The sequence below is a fragment of the Nesoenas mayeri genome, assembly GCF_963082525.1.
Source record: "Nesoenas mayeri genome assembly, chromosome: 12".
Classification (NCBI taxonomy): Eukaryota; Metazoa; Chordata; class Aves; order Columbiformes; family Columbidae; genus Nesoenas; species Nesoenas mayeri.
In genome coordinates, this window is record NC_137547.1 from 16,009,010 (window position 1) to 16,030,759 (window position 21,750).

The 21,750-nt window shown below is 41.0% G+C and overlaps 1 protein-coding gene across 1 annotated transcript in view; it reads left to right on the forward strand.

The window, feature by feature from the left end:
• Window positions 1-1,238: 1,238 nt before the first annotated feature.
• The window catches only part of URI1 (URI1 prefoldin like chaperone), a 42,019-nt gene continuing 21,507 nt past the window's right edge, over window positions 1,239-21,750 (forward strand). The window contains exons 1-4 of the mRNA XM_080352225.1: window positions 1,239-1,433; window positions 13,327-13,361; window positions 17,415-17,493; window positions 19,768-19,903. Of these exons, the coding sequence (XP_080208351.1) occupies window positions 1,362-1,433; window positions 13,327-13,361; window positions 17,415-17,493; window positions 19,768-19,903 (322 nt within the window). The 5' untranslated portion in view covers window positions 1,239-1,361. The remainder of the gene's footprint in view (window positions 1,434-13,326; window positions 13,362-17,414; window positions 17,494-19,767; window positions 19,904-21,750) is intronic.

Genomic DNA, 21,750 nt, shown 5'->3' on the forward strand with positions numbered 1-21,750 from the left:
TTTGTAGAAGGAAACCATTGATAGGAACATAGGGAAGATGCACCTTTTTACCTCCATCTTAGGACATGTCTACCAGTCCCTGAAGCCCCTCTGCTTCACTGGCAAATATATATGGTGGGTGTTCACAAACCCCTGTTCGCTTAAGGGAAAGGTGCAGCAGTAAACACAAGGTTGGTCTATAACTGAACCCGCCTATGGGGTTTTTAGTAGGTAGAAATTAAAAATATAACCAGCTAGAATTGCAGCAGCCAGTCAAGCACCAGGGAGGTTCCTCAGGTCTGCAGCGGTGCTGTGACCCAGCGTGTTCAGCATGGCTCCGTGCCATTACCAACACGTTACTTTGGACATGTCTAATGCCATTCACGAAATTAGCTAATGAATTTACCACACATGAAATTACTCCATGCTACTCCACAAGCGGCTGTCTGCCACTCTCTTCCCATGCAGTAACTTTCCCATCTAGGCAAGCCCAAGCGCTGCTCCGAGTGATTTCAGGGCATCTAAAAATATTTTGCAATCCTTTAGGTCATAATAACTTACTGTTTATTCACTGCCAGACGTCCTGACAATGTAAACTACAGAGCAGGCAGCCCGAGTCCAGTTACTGTGACATCACCTCCCTCCTCTTAGAGCCATGTAGGTGTCTATGCATATCAAGGGTTATTGTAGGCTGATCAAAGCACTTTATAGGTGATGGTTCTATTTTCTGAACCAAGGCCCGCGCTCCCAACAAGTGCAGGGCCAAGGGCCTCAGAGCGCCGTCAGGCCCCGGCAGCGCCGAGCCCAGGCCCAGGCCGTGCCCCTGGGGAGGCCGCAATGGCCCCCGGGGGACCTGCCCGGCTCCGTGGCGGGGGTCGGGAGGCGGCGGCCGTGCCCCCCGCGCTCAGCCCGCCGCGGCGGCGGGGGGAGCCGTCGGGGCCGGCGGCAGCGGCGCCGGGCAGGGGGTGGGGAGCGCCCGCCTCTCGCGGCTCGCAGCCGGGTGCCTCCCGCGGGCGCGGCGGGCCGCCTGGCTGGCTACCCAGAGTGCAGCAGGCAGGCGGCGGCAGGCGGCGGCCGGCACCGAGCTGCCGGCGCTCTCCCGGCCCGCCGGCGCAGCGGGAGCCGGGCCCAGGCGGCGGCGCGGCCCAGAATGCGAGTGTGAGATGCTTCTCCCGGCAGCGGCGCCCCGGGCCCAGGCGGCGGCGGCCCCCGCGTGGATGCGGCTCTGGAGCCGGCGCTTCGCCCTCCACAAACATTTCTATAGGACTCATTCGCCCTGCTGAGGAGATCGGCCCGGCCCGGCCCGGCCGCCTCTTCCCCTCGCCGCCCCCTCCGCGCCGCGGAGCGGCTCCGCCAGAGACCGCCGGCCCGGCCCGGCGGGCATGGAGGCCCCCGGCGGCGCCTCGCCGCTCAGCCCCGAGCTGGTGGGCCGCCTCCGCCAGGAGCACGAGAAGGTAAAGGCCGCGGCGCCGGGCCGCGCCGCAGCGTGCGGAGGGGGCGCGGGCCGGGGGATGGGGGTGCGGCTCCGGCTCCGGCTCCGCCGGGCGGGGGGGGGGGGCGGGGAGGGGGGGGGGCGGGGAGGGGAGGGGAGGGGAGCCCCCCCGGCGTGGCGGGCCCGGGGCGGCACGCGCCGGGGCCTGCGTGCGGCCGGGGGCACGTGACGGCGCTGACGTCACGGGTGGCGGTTGAGGCGGGTCGCGGCCGTCGCGCCGCGGCCGGGGGGTTGCGGAGCAGCCAGCGGGGCCCGACGGGGGCAGCGGGAGGCTCTGCTGGGGTGTTGGCAGCGGCGGCCTTGCCGAGATGCCCTTTGAAACGACGGGCGTCGGGCCGATGAGCGGGAGTTGGCAGGAGCGGCCTTGTGAGCGCTGGGGAGGCACCGGGCCTGTCCGCGCCCGGCCTGCGGGCTGAGAACCTGCCCTGACGCTCCCCGGGGACCGTTACAGTTACATAAGCGCAAAGCGTGTGTACACAGCTCTGCCTTCAACTCGTGTTTTTGTCCCTCTTCCCACGTGCATGTGTTTGTTTCCAGTCACCTTTCTAAAACCTGGTCCTGCAGGTAGGCCTGACAGAGCGCCTGGTGGGTGTCTGAACCGGGTCATCTCATGGGCCAGCGTGACGAGCGGATGTATCAAAACTTAATTGGTCGTGACTTGCGTTAGGGAATCCTGATTATATATGAAATGCGTTTGAAAGAGCCAAACTCTTCTGCGAAACCATTTCCGAGAGTTCATAGGCTGGTTCCACCTGTGGCCGTAGTACAAAACTCGAGACATCTTTTCCTGCAGATCACACTCGTGATCTAAGCCTTTCTGTAAGCAAGTTTAAGACACAAAGACTACCGAAAGGCTCTCCTAATTTAATTGAGTGTGATTCTGGGCTTGTAGGTCCCAGCCTTGCAGTGGGCTGAGTGCAGAAGTCACTGTGAAGCTCATGTCGTGTGCACTGGCACAAGTACATTTGCCCACAGTCTGCACGCTTTTCCATTTTTATGCTCATTTTTCTCATATGAACCGGGTTTTTTAAAGCTGTTTCTGAGACACATTAGAGCTCCTCAGTTATAACAGAGGACTTCAGTGTGCATTGCTTTGTCACACATTGGTTCAGTTAAGAGTAAGAAAACTGAATAACTCACATGTGGTCTAAAAAATGAGCCTTATCTCGAATAGGGCATGCAAAAATGTGTGTACTTTTGAATAGCACACTAGATCTTTACTAAAAGATTTACGTAACCAACTGACCATTAATCTGGATGAAGAGTAAGAGGATCTGCCAGAGCGCTCTGCATTGTCTGTTCTGCACGGATAGTAACCCATTATACCGATAATTGGTGATAGTAACGTGTCTGCTTGGACTCCTTCAGTTAATTTTCAAGGTGGTAGAATTTAGTGAAGAATAAATTCTTTGGTACATTAGTGTCAGTCAGGCCTGATGTGTAAGCGGATGTCTGTCGTAACCATGTAGAATTATTCTTGGTTCATGGCAAGACCTTTCTGTAAGCAAGTTTAAGACACTTCTTAAACTGCTCCAGTGGAAAAGAGGCCCAGGAGACCATTAATTAAGCCTCTGTTAGGCTGATGTACCAAAATGATATTTTATCTTAGGGAAACTTTACATAATTTCTGCAAATTGGTTAAAAAAAATTGAACACTTCAGTTTCAATATGAAATTATAGTAAAGAACTACACATCTTGGTTACAATGGAGTGTCATGATGAAGATATAGTAGACTTTTCCTCTGTGCAATGAATATATATAATTGTATTACAACAGTATTTTCGGTTATAAAAATATTGTATTTTAAGATGGAGGAGGTCTTTCCATTTCAGCAGCCTCTTTTCAGAGATTCATATTTTTCTCACAAAATTACTGAGTTGAAGGCTCATGTTTTGATCTTAGCACAAAGATAAGGGAGAATTAGCTAGCCAGTACTTTGGTAACCTAGTAATCGTAGGATGAGCACCATAACAAATAGTTATTTAGCCAGAACTATACAAACATATATATGTATATATATATTGGCATTTAAGTAGGCACATCTATTTCTTTTAATTACTGTGATGTTGTGCTGTCTCAGTGACACTTAAGTATAAAAAAATCTATTTATTCCTGTTAGTCCGAGGGCAGCCTTTCATGTAGTGGTGAAATACAGCATTATCTGCAGAATTAAAGATAATATTTGAATCACGGTGGATTATTTTAACATCCAGGCCTTTGTACAACCCTGGTTCACCTACAAGTTTGAGCTTTTAAGTGCTAAAGAGCTGCCCTGTAGAACTCATAAACTGAGACTTCCTTCCTGTTTAAAAATATTAAAAGAACAGGATGTTCATGACTTTCTATCTCTAATCTGATTGAGGCTGCAACTTCTGAGTTTAGGACCCCTGGTGAAAAGTAATTTTAATTCTTGTTTAGGACTGCTTGCCTGTTGGACAGATTTCATCTTGTTAATTTGTAGTGATAGTAAGACCAAACTGTTAAAAGCAATTTTCAGTGCTCCCACTAAAGGCACTTTGTATAAAAACATGACTTAGAATGTGTATCTTGGGGATAAATTATAGAAGAATATCTAGTAATTTTCATGATAAAGACCATCATTGGAAGCACAGTGCCTGCGTAAAGTTTTGAATATTTCTGTAAGAAGAATGTGATGTATGTATCATGGATTACTTGCAAAAGCAATATATGTTAGCTGAAAATACTGTATTAAATCTATTGCAAGTTAGTACAGGAATTATAAAATGAATATTTAAATAGGTGGATTCCCATGCTATAGAGCCCGCATTTAGATATAATATTTGATATACATTTACGCCTACAATCAAATGGGTTTGGATTACTAACTGATAGGAAGTTGACAAGTTGAATCTATGTAATTTGGTAAGACTTGTGTAACCAGTGAATTTACAGTGGGCTGATACGTTCTATAGTTTCTGAGCAAGGCAATGAAGATACGTGTAATGGGAGACATTAGAGAACCAATTAGACCCAAGAGACATTTGTCGAATGCAAACACAGGCATGGAAAATCTAAAGGATTCCAGCGTGAGCTGGTAACAGGATTTTTTTTTCTTTTTCATAGCACTGACAAGCACTTTCTAAAAATTTTCCTTCTAGGAAAATTAGGACAGGGAAGTGACTCTCCTGTCACTCATCATGACAACAAAGCACAATTAGATTTAGTGTAACTATTACTGTAACTCATTGGCCAGTGTGTATTATGACATATTCTTAATTTTTATGAAATTATATCTTGGGGCTGTATGATCTTTAATTTCCAAATTGTTTTCAAGATCCTGGGTACTTGGAGTTTTTAAAGTTAAACAACTTGTGGGTTGGTTATGGGGAAACAAGTCACAGAATCCTACACTTATGTTCTTTTAAATTGTTTTCTTCCTACACAAATTACTTCTGAGGCAGGCTGCTTCTAAGTCTTTTTCACATAGTATCTGTGCTATGAAATCAGCAGCTTGTCAGTTTTAAAACTGTTTCTACAGTCTGAAAAAGGGCCGTGAGACTGAGCGGAGTGTGGTACACTTCACATTGCTGCAGGAGCCCCTGGAAATCTGGAATCACTTGCCTGCAGGCTCAGCAGATGTGATTCGGTGTGCTTTCCAGTGCAGCGTCTCCCAGGGTATTGCACTTTTTCCAGCCTGCATCCAAGTGAGCAGAATCTATAGAAGTCTGGGTACGAGACACCAGTGCAATAGGACCTAATTTTGGAATATAGCTGTTGAGGAGAGTTAACATAATATCTGAAGCTTGGTTTGACACACTCCTTTTTAAAAGGTACCTGGACAATTACCTCATCAGAAACCTGTGATGACATCCATTCCAACCTGCCCAGTGCTTTTTTGTAGTAGCAGGTTCCATTAATGTTTTATCTTGTGCAGCTTTCAGCTAAAAGGGCTAATTCAGTCATTATCTGAAAGCTTTCAATGTGATACTTATTGTTCCTCCAGTGTTAACTGATTTTTGTAGTGAATATTTGTCTCTGTTCTTATTAGTATGAAAAAAATACACACTGGTTTATATAGGATCAAGAATTGTGAAATAAACTAACAGATCTTAAATATTTTTTAATGGTACTTGAAGTGAATCTATTCACAAACGCATTCAAAGTGCATTTGCCTTTATTCTGGAGAGGACAAGTCTGTTCGTCTCCTGCCTCATTGGCAACTAAGATATGTAGATGAGATTATATCCACAAAATCTAAACGTTACTGAATTGTGCTGCTCTTATATGTGTCCACAGCTTTTGTGAGTAGAAGCAGTGGCCAGGGTACTGTTTGGGAATCATCCTTAGTTTCTCCAGCTTCTTTGCAGGTCTCCGTTCCAGAAGTCACGCTTATAATCAACCTGTTTTCTCAGATCAGTTTGGGTACCCTGTGCCTTATGTATTTCTTTCCTCCTTTGCAATTGTGAACTTTTATTTTGTTTGAATCTGAAGCTCCAGTCTTGCAGAGAAGCTAGTTTGGAGCTTGCCATCTTGAAGCCTTCAGAGCAGCAAGTACACTAAGACTTCATTTTTTTTTGGTGGGGCTTTAGGACACTGGGCTGCACTGTGCAGCTGCTGGTTTTGTGGTTCCTCTTGGTGTTAGCGTAGGCTGCAGTTTCACTGCTGTAGAAAGGCTGAATCCCTCCACCACGTTTGCACAAGCAGTTATGATCAGACTGCTGTGGGGTAAGAGGAATCCAGTGATTCGTGCCAAAATGGTCATGTCAAATGCCAGCCCAGTGTGACAGGGGACATGCTGAGCCAGCAGCAGGTAAAACTGGGCTGGCCCTTTGAGCCATGGTCATGCTTGTAACAAGTTAGAGCTGCTGTGAGCAACAGTCTCAGTCACTTGTTCAAAAAATCTCATTAATGTTCGTGTGAGTTATCCAGGAAGGAGATTAATATGTGGAACAACTTTTGACTCTTGGTTTTTGTTGCAACTGCTTGGTTCTGCTTTTGAGGAATTTTAGGATGGCACATTTCTGACACTGCCCAGTGACCTGGGTTGGGATACAGCTAAAAACCAAACTTTTATTGCTGATTTTTTTTGCTGCTTTTTTTCTTCCTGGGTTATTTTTCAGCCAGTGTGGTTCCCTGATGTGCTTGATGGTGCAGCAGCACAAATGTGTGCCAGCAGATTGTGTTGGGGCTGGAAGAATAAGGCGATGGGATTGAGTAGCTGGGGACAGGGAGGGATGATGACTAGTTCACTCAGGGCTGCAGCTGCATGTTGAACCACAGCCTGAAGGTATGTCTATGAGGCAGGTGCCAGGGCTCATGGCGGTTTTAGGCTAGTTAACTCCGATATCGCCGGCGGCATCGCTGTTGCACCATAGGCTACATAAAAACTGGCAGAACTTGCTGGAGGTGTTTGGTGGGTGAGATCATGGGAGCTCCATGCTCACATTGGCCGGCTGCTTTCTCAGTACCTGAGCTCGCTTTGATATTGTACAGCCACATGAATATGTTTACCTGAGTCAGCTAAAACATTAAGTTACGAGTTCCTTAGCTCTGTCTCCAAATGAAGTTACATGACATAGCTACTGCTCACTCCCAGGAAAGGCGATACCTGGCTCCAGTTTGTTCCTCAGTTGATTCAGAGCTAATTAAACTCACTCACTCAGCGCAAAACGTCCTACTGCCTTTAGGGTTTTTGCTGGGTTTGTGAGTTGAAATGACTCCCAAAGGGGACTGACAAACAGCAAACCCATGTGAAGTTGTTGGGAACTCATGGTTGCAAGCGAGGTGCTGGCTCCTGGAAGCCGAGTTACCTGTCCCACGGCTGCCATGCTTACGTATGTGTGTGTGTGCACTTACTGCAAGGGAACTGCAAGTTGTTTGTCTGCGTGACATGTAACCACAGCAGTGGTCACAACATAAAATAGGATTGAGAAGGCAGAATTTCCCAGCTGGCAAAGGAGAGATGAGGTGTTTTGTCTGCTTTTTAATTCTTAGATATTTCAAATAGAATTTCTAAGCTCCCAGAAAAATTTTTGGTCAAAACTTGATTTTTATTTATTGATAAATAAGAGTTATATACTACTTTTTCTGCAAAACTGACCCACTTGTCTGTACATAACAAATATACAAATAGTAGATCTTCACTTGCTTTCTTGTAGAGAAGGGTAAAAATTGTTGTTATATTTTTAAATAAGATTTTTTTCCTTTAGAAATAAATGTTTGCCATGATGAAAATTTCTTTCAGTCTCTCTTTTAATTCAGTATTCTTCCCAAACATTTTTTCAGAAGGCAAAGATTTGCACCCAAAGGGGGATTTATGTTAATACTTTGTTGAAATGTAGTGTTTTTGAGTAATATGATTTAATAAATGAATATGAGAGCTCAGAAATGCTTTCTTCCTTTTCCATTAGATCATACAGTATGCCAACAGACTGAAGAACTTTTAATAGTTTTATTTCATTTTTTGATTGAAAATGGGGCTCTAGGAAAAACAATTGTGCAAATGTTAATTCTGTCTTTCTCCATCAGTGATTGCTCTGTTTTAGGCAAGTACCGTGTAGTTTCCTAGAGGAATAAATGAAAACTCATTTTAAATGTTTATTTTGCGTGTGTCTTGTTACATCCTTGTTACCAAGAGTTGATTAAATATTTGACCACCCATTAGTGTTCTTCTGTAATGTAAAGTCATATTGTGAACTGGTTATTTCATCAGTAAACTTTTAGGGTTTGGGGGCACGACAGAGAAATCTCATGCATGAGTTGCATGGCAGAGTGGGCTTTGGTACTGCAAACATTTACACATGGAGGCAGCTCACGTGTGTGTATCAACTGCAATAAATACTTGATTGTAGAAGGTTAAGCAGTTAAAACTGCAGAGTTGGAGTCATCTGAATTAGGTCAGTAGTGGAAACTGTCTTGGATTTATCATGAGCCTTGCAAACATGGATCTGCATTTCAGAAAACCAGTGTGCACTTCCACTGTAACTTGTGGAAGGTTCTGAACAACAGAACCAAGGTCAAGACTGAGATATTTACACAGCCCCAAACAGCAAGGACAGTCTCCTGAAGGCAAATAGTTGGTTTTAGACTTTATTAGACCCTTACTTTAATTACCACCTCATTACTTGCTCTGCTTCCACAAAAAGTATTCCATACTGTCATTTTCCCCAAGTAACTGGAAGTGTGATTGAAAGGGATGTTTAAAGTGAGACTTAATTCAAGATTAAATAGTCACAAATTATATTATTGCTACATGTAAACAAATTACTTGCATATCTGATTTTATTCAGATTACTTTTCAAGTGGTAAATAATGCTTTATCACTTATATAGTGCTCTTACATCTTTAGAGTGCTTTTCTCACATTAATTAATCATCATTAAACACTCTGAGGTGGGTAGGTTAATACTATTATCCCCATTTTGCAGATGAAGAAATGTAGACTGAGAGGTTGTGATTTGCTCAAGGCCATATAGAAGAAATAGAATCAGAGCTGGGATTACATCTGTGTCCCTGGCTTCTAATTTCAGAAGACCAGCCAGATTGTGAGGCACAGTTTTGAAGCAAAATACTCAAATATGCCTGTAGAAACAGCACACGTTTACTTGGCCCCTTAGACGCCTAACTTGTGGTTTGTTTAAACAGAAACTTTGCTTTTGTGCTGTGCTGCGTATATTCCCATTCATACCCACAAGTGTGGAAATAGCCTCTTAATTCATTTAGGAACTCTTCTTAATCTAATAGGGCATTTTTATTTTCAGCATTTTTGTTGAAATTAACTTTCATCTTAAAAACACCGGTTTCTAGTTCTTTCAACTTGAACATCACTGTGTGATGCGGATGCAGCAGGTTTAGCATCAGTATCCAAAAATGTCTACAGATGATACCTGTACCAGCTCTGTTGCTTATAATTTTTCATGAGCTGAGACATAAATAAAGTTCTGACTTGGCAGTTTGCCTTATTGCTGTTCAGAGCAGATGAGAGAGAGAAGAATCGCCCTCAACGTGCTAAAACCATCACCTTTGTAGGCAGTGCCTCGCTGCTTAGGAGAGAGAGACATTCGCACACATGCACTGCACCTTGGAGAACTACCTCAACAAAACAAAATAGCCTTGGACTGGAGAGGAGAGCAGAACCATTTGTGCATCACCTTGATAATCAGAAGCACCACAGAAAATTATATTCAGCTGTTAGTAGTGGGAGCATGTGCAGAAGCAACAAGTACAGAAAAACTAAGTGGAAGAAAGAGGTGCCCTTGTATGTGAGGGTGAGGACCTGCTGGGGAAAGGTGGGTGATGTGAAGAAGGTTAGAGGCGTGTGGGCATGTACAGGTAAGAGTCAGCTTTGTGCTGCAGTGTCCTCACCTGTCTTCATTCCCAGGGAAACGCTGCAAGCGATGGTAGTGCCTGGCTACTGAGTTAGGAGATCTGGTTTTGGTTTCCAGCCCCATTCCTAGCCAGGGTTAGTGATGAAATTACTCAGCCTGCAAAATCCGTGCTGCACTCTTTAATTCATGGAAAAGTTTTTGAGCTCTTCAGATGGAAGATCCCAGAGAAGGGAGGATCTAAGCAGATTGGAAAGAAAGTATTGCAGATGAAAGGAATTTTCTGCCTTGAAACAGCTAATGAAGTCTTTGACTGAGTGATATGAGTTGTCTGGGAGTGATTTGGAGTCAGTGCCCTGTGCTCAGATTGGGACAGTGGAACACCTGGGAGGTGATTGTAGGGCTAAAGCTGATCCTCCTTCTCTGCTGAGACTCTGTGAAACCGAGGAACAAGAGATTCCCAAAAAGCAGCAACAGACACTTCTCTTTAAAGAGCTCAACCTATTAGCATGGGAGCAGAACCAACGTGTCACCTCCTGCTTTCACGGTTTGGTTTGTACTCCAGAAGGAATTGCACATGGGGTCTTGGTGCCAGAGGTGTGCTCTCCCATGGGCACTCAGGGAGCTCCCAGCTATGGCTCTGTCCAGCCAGGGCCTTGAGAAGCACTAAGTTTTAACAAGTTGCTAATGGAGAAAATGAAGGGAACAAGGTATTTGCCCGTTTACTTTCTTTTAAGACTATGGAACATGTTTTCCAACAGTGGAGCTTGTTTTGATAACCTCAACCGTGATTAGGTAACGTTAAATTTGCTGCAAGACTAGTTTAATAAATATTTTAGTATGCAGATAAGCCATTGATAGCTGTGTGCATTCGCAAACTCTTAAGTTTTTATGCCTAAAAGGGGAGAATTCAGTTTATTGATACCATTTCCACTACCATGTCTTAAAAGTAATGCATAGTTGATGGTTGGTGGCACTAGGTGTCCAGACAAATTGAACTCAAATGAACAAACAAACAGGTCATTCATTTTATTTACCCTGAAATGAATTTTCTTTCTTTAAATTGTAACTCTAGATATAAATTATGTGTGGAAGATAGACTAATGATTTTCCTGTGTTTGATTAAAGGCAAAGAATCAAAGATTTGTTTATATATTTATCATCTATTTGTTTCTTTGCTGTGATAAGATCAGTTGTTATCCAAACAGTGGGACTGACCTAATAAAGGACATATGCATAATTGATCTCCATCTGTTTTTCAGTATTTATTCTCTATTTTTTAAATAGAGTTCAGTTCCAGAAGTGCAGCCTGAAATATTTTTAAGGTGGTATATTTTAGCACTTCTGTAAAAGGTCTCAGTTTATGCTGCCTACTGAAATGAAAATGTTTGTTGTTGGTTCCACCCTTTAGTATCCCTTCAAGAGAGATTATATCAAAGAAGAAGAATTAAATTAAAATTGATTGGTGTTATTGATTTTCCCTTTTTTTTTTTTTTTTAAGAGGATAAAGGGTGATGGAAACAGCATACGCCTATATGCTGTCTTACTGATGGACTATTTTTTAAAAACATAAAAAGCATATATGCCAAATTTACATATTTACTAATTAAAAAAGCTTCCTGGAAACATTAAGTAGACTATCTTCTGTAACCTTTAACATTGTAGCTAATGGATATAGCCTCGAAGATTTCATAGAGGGTCCTCTAAATAATGTAAATGATTATGAATATGTAACTAGTTAATATGCAGCTACGAAAGGATTATCATGTAGAGGTTAATGAACATGCTGCTCTTATGGTTTGCAGGGCTTTTCTTTCTGTGCTTTTAGCTCACTTCATGCATGGAAAGTCATGGATTGGGAACGGAAAGCTTCCTGCCTTTGCCATCTTCATCTGTATCAGGGCAATCAAACCGCAACGTTTTGAAAGGATTTCATAAACATTTTTGTGTGCTTAATTGCATTGTGTACTTCCCAATCACTACCAAGTCTGAAAGAATGAAGGATATTGATAGAATAGGCTCTGGCTCTTCTACTTTTTAGTGGTGGCTCCATTGTGTGTCAGCATTGTTACCAAATGCTGCAGAAACTTTACTCTCAAAATGGGCTTAATATTAATAGTATGAATTAGATTTCTGAGTTGATGTCCCACATAAGGCGGTACATTTATGCTTAACCTTAAAAACAGTTAGCTGGCATATTAAAGAATATATTTGCTAGGCATTTGATTTATAGGAGTTTAAAGCAAATGATAAATTTAAACTTGGCTTATGCAGGACGAGCTACCTGGCTGAATTTCCTGATGGATTATGAAATAGCGTAACCACAAATGTAGAGCTGATCCTTTTCATTTAAGTACTTTACTCTGTTTAAAGAATTATTAGCTCACAAAGTAGACCCATATTTTTTTCGCTCCGTATGAGTAGGAAGCGCAGGGTCTGAGATCTGTTCTGCAATAGCTGCACATATGCTAAATAAAAAAATAATTGTGTTTCTTCTGTTGTTTTGAAAAAGAAAAAAGAATTATCTGCTCCAGTGATTTCAGTGGTACTTGAATGTATGTTATTGTTTTCTCTGCAAATTTACTCATTAATTGCTTTCAAATGTTAACATTATTTTGGCTATAGGAAAAAACAAAGTTTGTAGGAAAAAAAAAATCTAGAAAATGCCTATCTCGAGAAGATGTCTAGACATATTTAATTGCATCATGGCTTCATTGCATTTCGTATAATTGAATGAAATTGTTTGTGGTATGTTTTTGGTAACCATTATTCAGAGATCAGAATATGTTTCGAAAGACAAAATCCCCACGTAATTGTGGCAGAGAAGGTCACAGGTTTCAGCACCTTGTCTGTTTGCTGTATCTGTGTAGTCTAAGAGACACACAGTTGAATAAGATTTTCATTTTAACAGTGCGCTTTATTTTGTAAATTATTTTGGATCTCTTGGGAAAGCCTGTGGCATAAAGAAATAAGGGAAATATTCACATTAAAATGTCCTCTTTTTTTGACACCCAGAGAGAACAGAAGGGAAGACAGCAGCCCATAATGATGTAAAATATCCTTGCATTTAAACGCCACAAAATTAATATGTGCTTTTTCAGATTAAAACAGCCACTGGGAACATTGGTTGATGTACTGATAAAGGAAAAAATGGTTTTGGTGCTGTGGTGTTCATTTTTGTTTTTTAATTAGTATGGAAGTTACATTGATGTGTTGCTATAATTTATGTTATTTTCTTATTCTGCAAACGTTTAACAATGGAAATAGATCTGCAGATTGAACAAACTACTACTTATCTTGTGTCACCTAATAGTTATGGAGCAGGTATTGTACCAAAATATGAATTGAAAAGCTGTGATTTTTTTTCCTGTGGTTATCAGTCTGCATTAGTGTATGATAAACTGTGCAGCTTAAAAACTACCATTCCCATGCCTTTGCACTGACAAATAAAAATGTATATAGAGACACCACCAAATCTGTAAAGCTACTGTTCTAGTTTCTGATGCATTGACATTGCAGCTGTGTGCTTAGCCTTGTTTTTTCATGAGTAGTTATCTGTTTTAATGACAGGTGGTCACTAGCTGCCAAGAGAAAATCCAGCACTGGTAAGTGAAAAATGTTTGATTACATGCCTAAAATACTGATGAGTAACCTAGTTGTATTTTAGTAAAGTACTGCTATTTATTCTAATGATAACCAAATCCTACTAGCATGTTTTGAGGGTTATAGTTAGCGATAGCTCAGAGTTCTTGCAGCGTACTCACTTTAAAGTGTATATATTTTCCACTGATACTATTACGTTAAACCACAAATATACTGAACCTTAGTGTTTTTACTTCTGTTTTAAATATCCCCGAGTAACCTTGTGGGATGAATGCTGAGTTTGCCTGGTTGGTGAAAAGATACTCCCAGGGTGGAGTTAATTCTTCTTCTTGTGTTTTTTTCCTAAGTGAAAGGTAAGGAAATTGTGCTCCCACCTGCCCCAGGTGTGCTAAAACAATCTGAAAGTAATGTTTTCCTCTTTCTTTCCCCCCAGTAGAATGTATGATAAAGCTTAGTTTGTTGTGCTTAGAAAGAGATGGTTTGTTATGTAAAAAATTATCTGTGGGCACTTTTTTTCTCTGTTGGCAATCTATGGTTAATAGAAAACATGCTTAGTAAATAACACTTTTGTATGGCATCTGAGCAAAATGTACATTTAATGAGTTACTGTGAGATATAGCAGTTGATCTTACAGATACCAAATTACAATATATCCATGCTGTGTTTACCATGATTTTACTGAGAGAACAACAGGAGCTGTCTTGATTATTGTCTGCAGGGTTATTGCGGAATCGCAGCAACTGCCCCTTTAGTGGTGAGATTAAACCTTTGGTTATACACCATCAAGCATATAATATTTTAAATTTATTTTAAGAGGCTTTTTTCTTCATGCCTGAAAGATCTCCAAGCAAATAATTTATATTTAGTGTGTATCAAATATTTTTAGTTTAAATGCACATAGGCTGCAAGCACTGGATAAGAGGAAAAAAATCAAGGCAATCTATACACATCATCATATTAAATTCTGACTATTGGCTCGCAAAAAATAATCTAAAACTAATATGTTTCATTTATGTTTAAAATTCAGAGACTGCATTAATTTTCAATAAGGGAAATATTATTGAAGTGCCTGCTGGTGTTGCTGTGGTGAAGTCAGCACACGTATTTTCTCAGAAGCTTTGTGGTGTCACTACCAATTTGGTCCTGTGTGGAATTCACAGAATCATAGAATGTCCTGAGTTGGAAGGGACCCACAAGGATCATCGAGTCCAACTCCTGTCCCTGCACAGGACAACCCCACAGTTCACACCGTGTGTCTGAGGACGTTGTCCAGTCTCTTCTTGAACACTGTCAGGCTTGGGGCCGTGACACCTCCCTGGGGAGCCTGTTCCGGTGTCCACCACTCTATGGGTGGAGAACCTTTTCCTGATGTCCAACCTAAACCTGCCCTGGCACATCTTCCTGCCATCCCCTCGGGTTCTGTTGTTGGTCACCAAAGAGAAGAGCTCAGTGCCTGCCCCTCCTCCTCCCCTTGTGAGGAAGCTGCAGCCACCATGAGGTCTCCCCTGAGCCTCCTCTTCTTCTCCAGGCTGAACAAACCCAATTCTGCATGTACATTCTTTCACTAAGAGACAGTATTTTTGCTGAAGTAAACTCATTGACAAAAAGCCTTAAAATTCAAACAGATTTTTCAAAGTTTGAAAGCTGTGACAATTATTTTCTCTTCTGAAGATGGCTGAGGTTTGTGGAGTGGGGTGGGATGGTTGGCTGTGGCAGGAGTTGCTCCCGTGTCTGCTTTTATGCAAACTCTGGGCATGGCCCCATGAACTTGGGGATTTTGAGCACAGAATGTCAAAAGGAGAACCTAACTTACTGATATCTTTTATGTAGAAAAGCAGTTTATACAGCATCCATACAATCTTTACTTTATAAGAAAATAATTTAAAATTTAGTACCCTTACTTAGATCTTGATTGTGCAAGAGCTGAGTGCTCTTGTTTCAACTGAGTAATTTGTTCGTATAAGACCTTTTAAGTAGTCAGTGACACAGAAGAATGTTAAATAGAATTGGGTGAATAACAATAGGGTTTTAAAACGCTCAGCTTCAATATATTTCCATTAAATTATTTTCTTTTTCATTTTTTAGTACACTTCTTGAAGTGTATTTCTAAAGCTGTGAATCTGGTAATGGGTCTGGTACGGGATTAAACATCGAGACACGCGTTTCCCCTTCTAGGGACACATTTGTAGCTGGAGCTTCAATGTTCATCCTCCCCGTTCCCTTTGACTCTTCATTGCAGATAGGGACTGAGCATGGGGCTGGCACACCCCAGAGCTCGGGGGCTGTCAACTGTACGTGAGGAGGGAGGTCAGCTTCCTTCCTTAAGTAATGCTGTTTCAGGTCAATTAAGGATTGATTTTAATTCTCTTTATCTCGATGGTCCAGTTCCAGATGTGTCAACACTTCTAGAGATTCCCACGGTTTGATCAGCAAAGAGCAGTAGTCCCACTGAAAAGAAGAAACATACTTTGCTTCATAAAGCAAACTAGTGTTTTAGCGGGTGATTTGTGCTGTACCCCAGTCAGACTGTTCAGTAATGGGCAGCAGTCAGACCTTAAAGGCAGTATCTTCTTTTTAGATTAGTGAAGAGATGTTGAGTGACTTTCAGCTGTGAAACGATGGGAACATTTAATCCAACTGCGACTGGGAGGATTTTCCTATCATTCTCTTCCCATGAAGTCTTCTCTTGGCATTTGAGACATGGGCAAGGCCTTTGGCTGGGGGATGGTATTCGGTTTTCAGCGAAAGGTTGGAGCCCATCGCTGCCCATTCCTCAACTACAGATCTCTGGCAGGCAGAGGCTGGATCCTGTAAATATCATTAAGCAATCGATTTTTATTGGTGACACCAAGTTGTCATTATATTGCTTCCCCCAAAAAACATCTTAGTGAATTTTGTTAAGATTCATGAGTTTGTCCTTCCTCTCTGAAGGAAGTGAATTGATGTGGGCAGTGGACAAAGAAACTTGCCTAACATGTCTGGGAAAAATCTGCTGTCAAACCAAAGCAACAGCAAGGTTCTTCTGTAAATCAGTTATATGGAATATGGTTTTAATGTCCAAGTTGCATAGAAACCTGAATTCTCTTTTTCAGGACCAGTTCAGCAACTTAAAGTATAAAAGTACTCCAGGTATAAAGTAGGGTGATTACAGCAAAGTTCAGCTATGGAAGCAAATAAGTCAGAACATAGGAGTATCAGATAATTTTTCATAAGGTATGCTGAAGATTTCACTCTGCTTATGAATCTAAGAAAATCAATGCTAATATTTTGAGAGTTGTGTTATCAACTATGACATTCATTTTTCAGCACGTTTATAGATTGCTTTCCTGAATCATCCTCAGAAAACCTGTAATTTGCATCTTGGGTCAGCTTTGTTAAACGTGCTGCTCTGTGCTTTCAGTTGCTTTTTTATTGCAGAATTTACTGCCACATATATGTTTACTATTTTGAAGTACAAGTAAACAATATCATCAAACCTGACATTTATTTGCCAGCTCCTTCATGCAGGAGCTGATTTCTGGCCTGTTTTGTCCCTGGTCAGGGATTGAGGATGGGATGGAATCCTAGCAGTCAAGCCATCTTTCAGGCATGTTGACTCTTGGTAGGAACACAAAGTTCACATGAAAATCAGAATTAATTAAAGTTTTGCCCATTTACATCAGCTCAAACCAAGGTCTGGAATCCTTTATAACATGTGCTACTTTGAAGAATTTGCCTCTTATAAAGTATGAACTAGATTTTCAGTTATTTTTCTAAATATTGATGGTGGTATAACCGTTGAAATTGAACATGGAGTGGGATATGCCCAATCTAGTGAAATAACTGATTCTTGGCACCATAAAAAATTGAAATTTGGAAAGGGACATGCGTGATCTGAAAGAATCATGTCCCTGTTTTAATACATATTATTCTAAAATAATCTAGCCATTATATTCATCATCCCAAGTCTTTTATTAAAAAGTTTAAGAGTAAAATAGTTTATTTTTTCTGTATTTTTTGAGTGTTGAATCATTGCTTTTAGATATAAAACTGAATTATCTTGAATTTGTCAACAGGAAGAAGGTGGAGAGCGATTATGAGGCTCTTCAGGAACGACTCAGTACGTTGCCCGATAAACTGTCCTACGATATCATGGTATGTATGCTGGAGAGTTAACACAAGGAAATGGGCTAAAAGTTTCATTAACTGAGGTATCTGCACTGGCAGTGAGGTGTTATTCAGGTTGCCACAGAGTACTTAGTAGTGTTACATTTATTATTATTATAGTTAAGTCTTTTGTTTCTTTCTCTCTTCTTTGAAATCCATTGTAAATTACAATGTTACTGACAACTGAGAACTGATGGCATAAATGCTAACACAAAACCTGACATGTTTGATATGTAAATCTGTTATATAGAAAACTATAATTATGGCTGAATTACGGTACTTAGTCATTTCCCGAGAAGAAAGTGGCCGTAGTATTTCCTGATTCATGGAAATAAACCCTAGAACATTGATTTTTACATAAAAAGGTGCTGCTAATTTTTGTTTCACTGATCTTCACATTGACATAGTAATCTTTTCTGGTGCTTTGAATCTTCCCTAACAACTGCAGAGCTCCCTCAGAATTTTGAATTCACCAGAATTTTGACCAGATTGGCTTTTCTTTCTTTCTTTTTTACCTCCTTCCTTCTCAGGTCCAATTCAAGATAAATCTTGGAAGGGAGGGAAGTTCTACTCTAGGTAGCTAAATGGCTAATTTCAGCACAAAGTGCCTGATGACTTTCTTCCTTGGCAGCCTGGCTCAGCACATAGAGTTGAGCTGTAAGATGGCATTGGAGTACTCCTACCATGTGGGAAAAGAGTGTTTCCCTTTCCCGTGCTCATGATTCAGCTCTGGATTTGATGTGTGTAGTCCCACCACCATGTGTGTTTGCGTGGCCACATGATATAAAGCAGAAAGATTGTGTCGTTTCGAAGCACAGAAAAGAAACTGTTTTAAAAAAGCTAGATAGAGCGAAGTTAAAGGAGCAGTATCAGCTCACATCTGCTATTTTGAATGTATATAAATAGTTCCCATCCTGTTAGCCAAATGTTTTCGTATGTTTTCAATTTTGCTTTCTGCATTTTGGGGGAAGAGTGAACAGGCAAATGGTGCATTCTGCTACTTGAAATCCAAGTCAGGAAGGGTCCACGGGTAGGAAAAGCACATTCTGCATAGGCTTAACATCAGGATCCTGCCTGCGGGAGAACTGTTTCAAGCATTGGTACCCTCCTTAACTTGGGGACGATCATTTTCCAGGGAAACATCCACTATGCCAAGTGCTCTGTTTCACCACAAACACGAGGAGAAAGCACGTGGCTCTCCTGAGGAAATGAAGACGGCAGCGGAGGAATAAAGTAGAAGGAACTGAGACAAACTGGCTGAGACAGATCTCTTTCTACCTTAAGAAAGAGAAAACTTGACATGGATGTGGTTCTTAGGTTTTTGCCACCTCCATGTTAATTTGATTTTGATCTCCTAACTCCTTTGCAAGCGAAGCCCAAAGATGGGCGGGCAGGTGGTGGTAGGTCCAAGGGTAAGAACTCAGGAGACAACAGTGAGGATGGCCAAGGCTTCTTCTCAGCAACAGCATTGTCTGTAAACTGTGGGCTGTGGAAGGTGTCTTAATTCAAAAAATCAATGTAAAGACATGGTAAAATGGGGGTTAAATGTTTTAAAAAGCACCTCTTGAAGTTACAAATGATGTTTCTGGCCAATGTCCTCCTGTCTGAAGCATTCTGGCTTTGTGTGTTGTTCCTCTGCCTGGGGAGTCATTAGAAGATGGGCACTGCTTGGTGGAGCATCGCCTGAAGGCTGAGGTCTGCATCGTGGTGACTGATAAACCAAAGGGAGATTAAGCACAGTCTGTGATCCTGCCAGTAGCCCTGCAAATTCACACTGAGGTTCTCGGAACTTACTATTAGCAGGACAGGTGTTGAGGAAAGCAATTCCATCTTTGAGTTGACCATACCTATTTAAGTATCTTAAACATTTTAGCAAAGCTAAACTCGCTTTTATACGAAATGAATGTAGTCTGTATAACAAATATGTAACTCATCTAAATGCTAATATTTTTATTATCAAGGCTTGCATATTACGATTAAGTGAATTTGTTTTCCATGTGAGCATTCAGCTATACCATAGTTTTATATCATAAAACAACTTGTCTAGTTAAATACCACTTTTCTGATTTTGTAAGTACAATACTAAATTCAAATGGATCTGGTCATTTGAATATTTATGAAGGGTTAGTCATTAAATAACTGCTGTAGAATTTTTATTTCTTTAACTCTGTATTTCACTATTAAAAAAAGATTAAGATGAATGACTGTCTAGGTTTTATTTTCATTAGTGGTTTTCAGCAGTTTCTTCTGTGTCTTTGACAGGTACCTTTTGGTCCTCTTGCCTTCATGCCAGGAAAACTTGTCAACACCAACGAGGTTACTGTTCTGCTTGGGGACAACTGGTTTTCAAAATGCTCAGCAAAGCAGGCGGTTGCACTGGTTGAGCACAGAAAAAAACGTATGTATGTTTCTGAACTTAATTTGATAATCAAAATTATGTATCTTTGTATTAATACATAAAAGTAGCAGCATGTACACTGTTCTGTTTTTTTTGTGAGCTCGCTGACAGAAGTCCTGTTCAGATATAATATCAATTTAGTACCTAATTTTCCCTTCACTTGGTATTTTATTGAATAGGTCTAATTTTTTTAAACATTTAGCCAGAACTTTTTTTATTGATACATCAGCTTAAGTTACCAACAAGATCAGTCAAGATTTGTTCATTAGTTTATTATACACAAAAGTAAAAAAAGAGGAAACAGCCCAAACTAAAAACTCCCTTTCACTTTTCTTTAATGTGAGAAATGCTGTATTTTCTCCCAGAAAGTGAACATCACATTGTACTTTTGCTCTTAGTTACTTTATTACCTGTATTCTGTTCCTGTCTTATCTCTTATTTCTTTACTGCCTTGTCCCCTGTTTGTTTTTTTCTTTGTCTATATCATTTTCCATCTTTCTTCTCTACACACCCTTTACTCCTCTTTGGTGGGGTTTTTTGTTTGTTTGTTTTTCTCATTTTCTGCTCAGCTGCATTTCTGCCTCTTGCCATCCATGTTCCTATCCACTCGTGAGGAGAGATCCACTGGATCTCCCTTCATCAAGAACCATTGGTGATCTTACATAGCACCACATCACAGAGGCAGAGCGGCAATTCCTGGTGATTCCTATTGAGTTGGTGGTGAGATCTTGGCTCTGAAGAGCCAGGACCACCAGCCAGGACCATCACCAGCCTCTGTATCTTAGCAAGAATGAGAGCCTAAAATACCGAACGCAAATGTGAAGGAAGGAGAAGCACAATCAAACAGAAAATAAATTGGTACCTATTAGCTTTTGCTATTTGCTTCAGATAAGCATTTGAGTACATTATTTTCAATTTGGTTTTACCTGTAATTTGTCTCATTCCTACATGAGCACTCCCTGCAGCTTCACCCTGTGTGTGTGTGTGTGTTACAACTACACAACTCTTGACACTGGAGTTTGGAGTTCAGCTACCCCTGTTGCTGCCTGCAGTGCGACACCTCAGAGCTTCTCCATCTGAATACATTGTTTGGGTTATTTTTCCAATTCTGTGCAAGCAATATTTCTGTAAGAGAAGGTTGTGTGTTGTGGGTTTTTTTTAAATTCATTTGCTGTATTCCTTTAAAATATTCCTTTATGAAGAACATCACCAAAAGTATGTAATTTGTATTTTACCTATTATCTTTCTCAATCTGGTTCTCCTGACACAACTTTGCAATTTTCTTTCTTACTGAACTGAATCTACGTTACTTATTGTGACTCTTGTGAGATCCCAGGTCCATATCTTTTTCCTCGATTATCTGATATTTTTTTCAGTGCTGCAGAATATTTTTGTCACCGTTACATCCAGTGAAATCATTTGACCTTTGCATAGTAGATGTTTGAACATTAAGTAGTCTGCTGGGAGACACACAATAAATGCTGGATTCTTTCCTTTATGATCTTTTAAATTACATTTAAAATACGAACTCAGAAATACTGATTTCTTTTAAAGCAAAATAGTCATTGGTGCTGGATATAAACCTTCCATTCAGCTGCTAGTTCACTTCAGCTGTGTGATGGCTGCCAGTGGGAGGCTCCAAAACACTGATATTAACTAAAAACTTTTTATTTCAGGACTATTTTCAGTTTTGGATGATAAAAGCCATATTAGTAGCTCTGATTCTGAACAAAAGAAATCATTCATAGATACACTTTTCTCCTTTAAAAAATACAACTGACTAAAACTCTTTCAACCATTTTCTCACTAAATGAGAGCAACTTAGAGGAGAATATTGGAGATTTTAT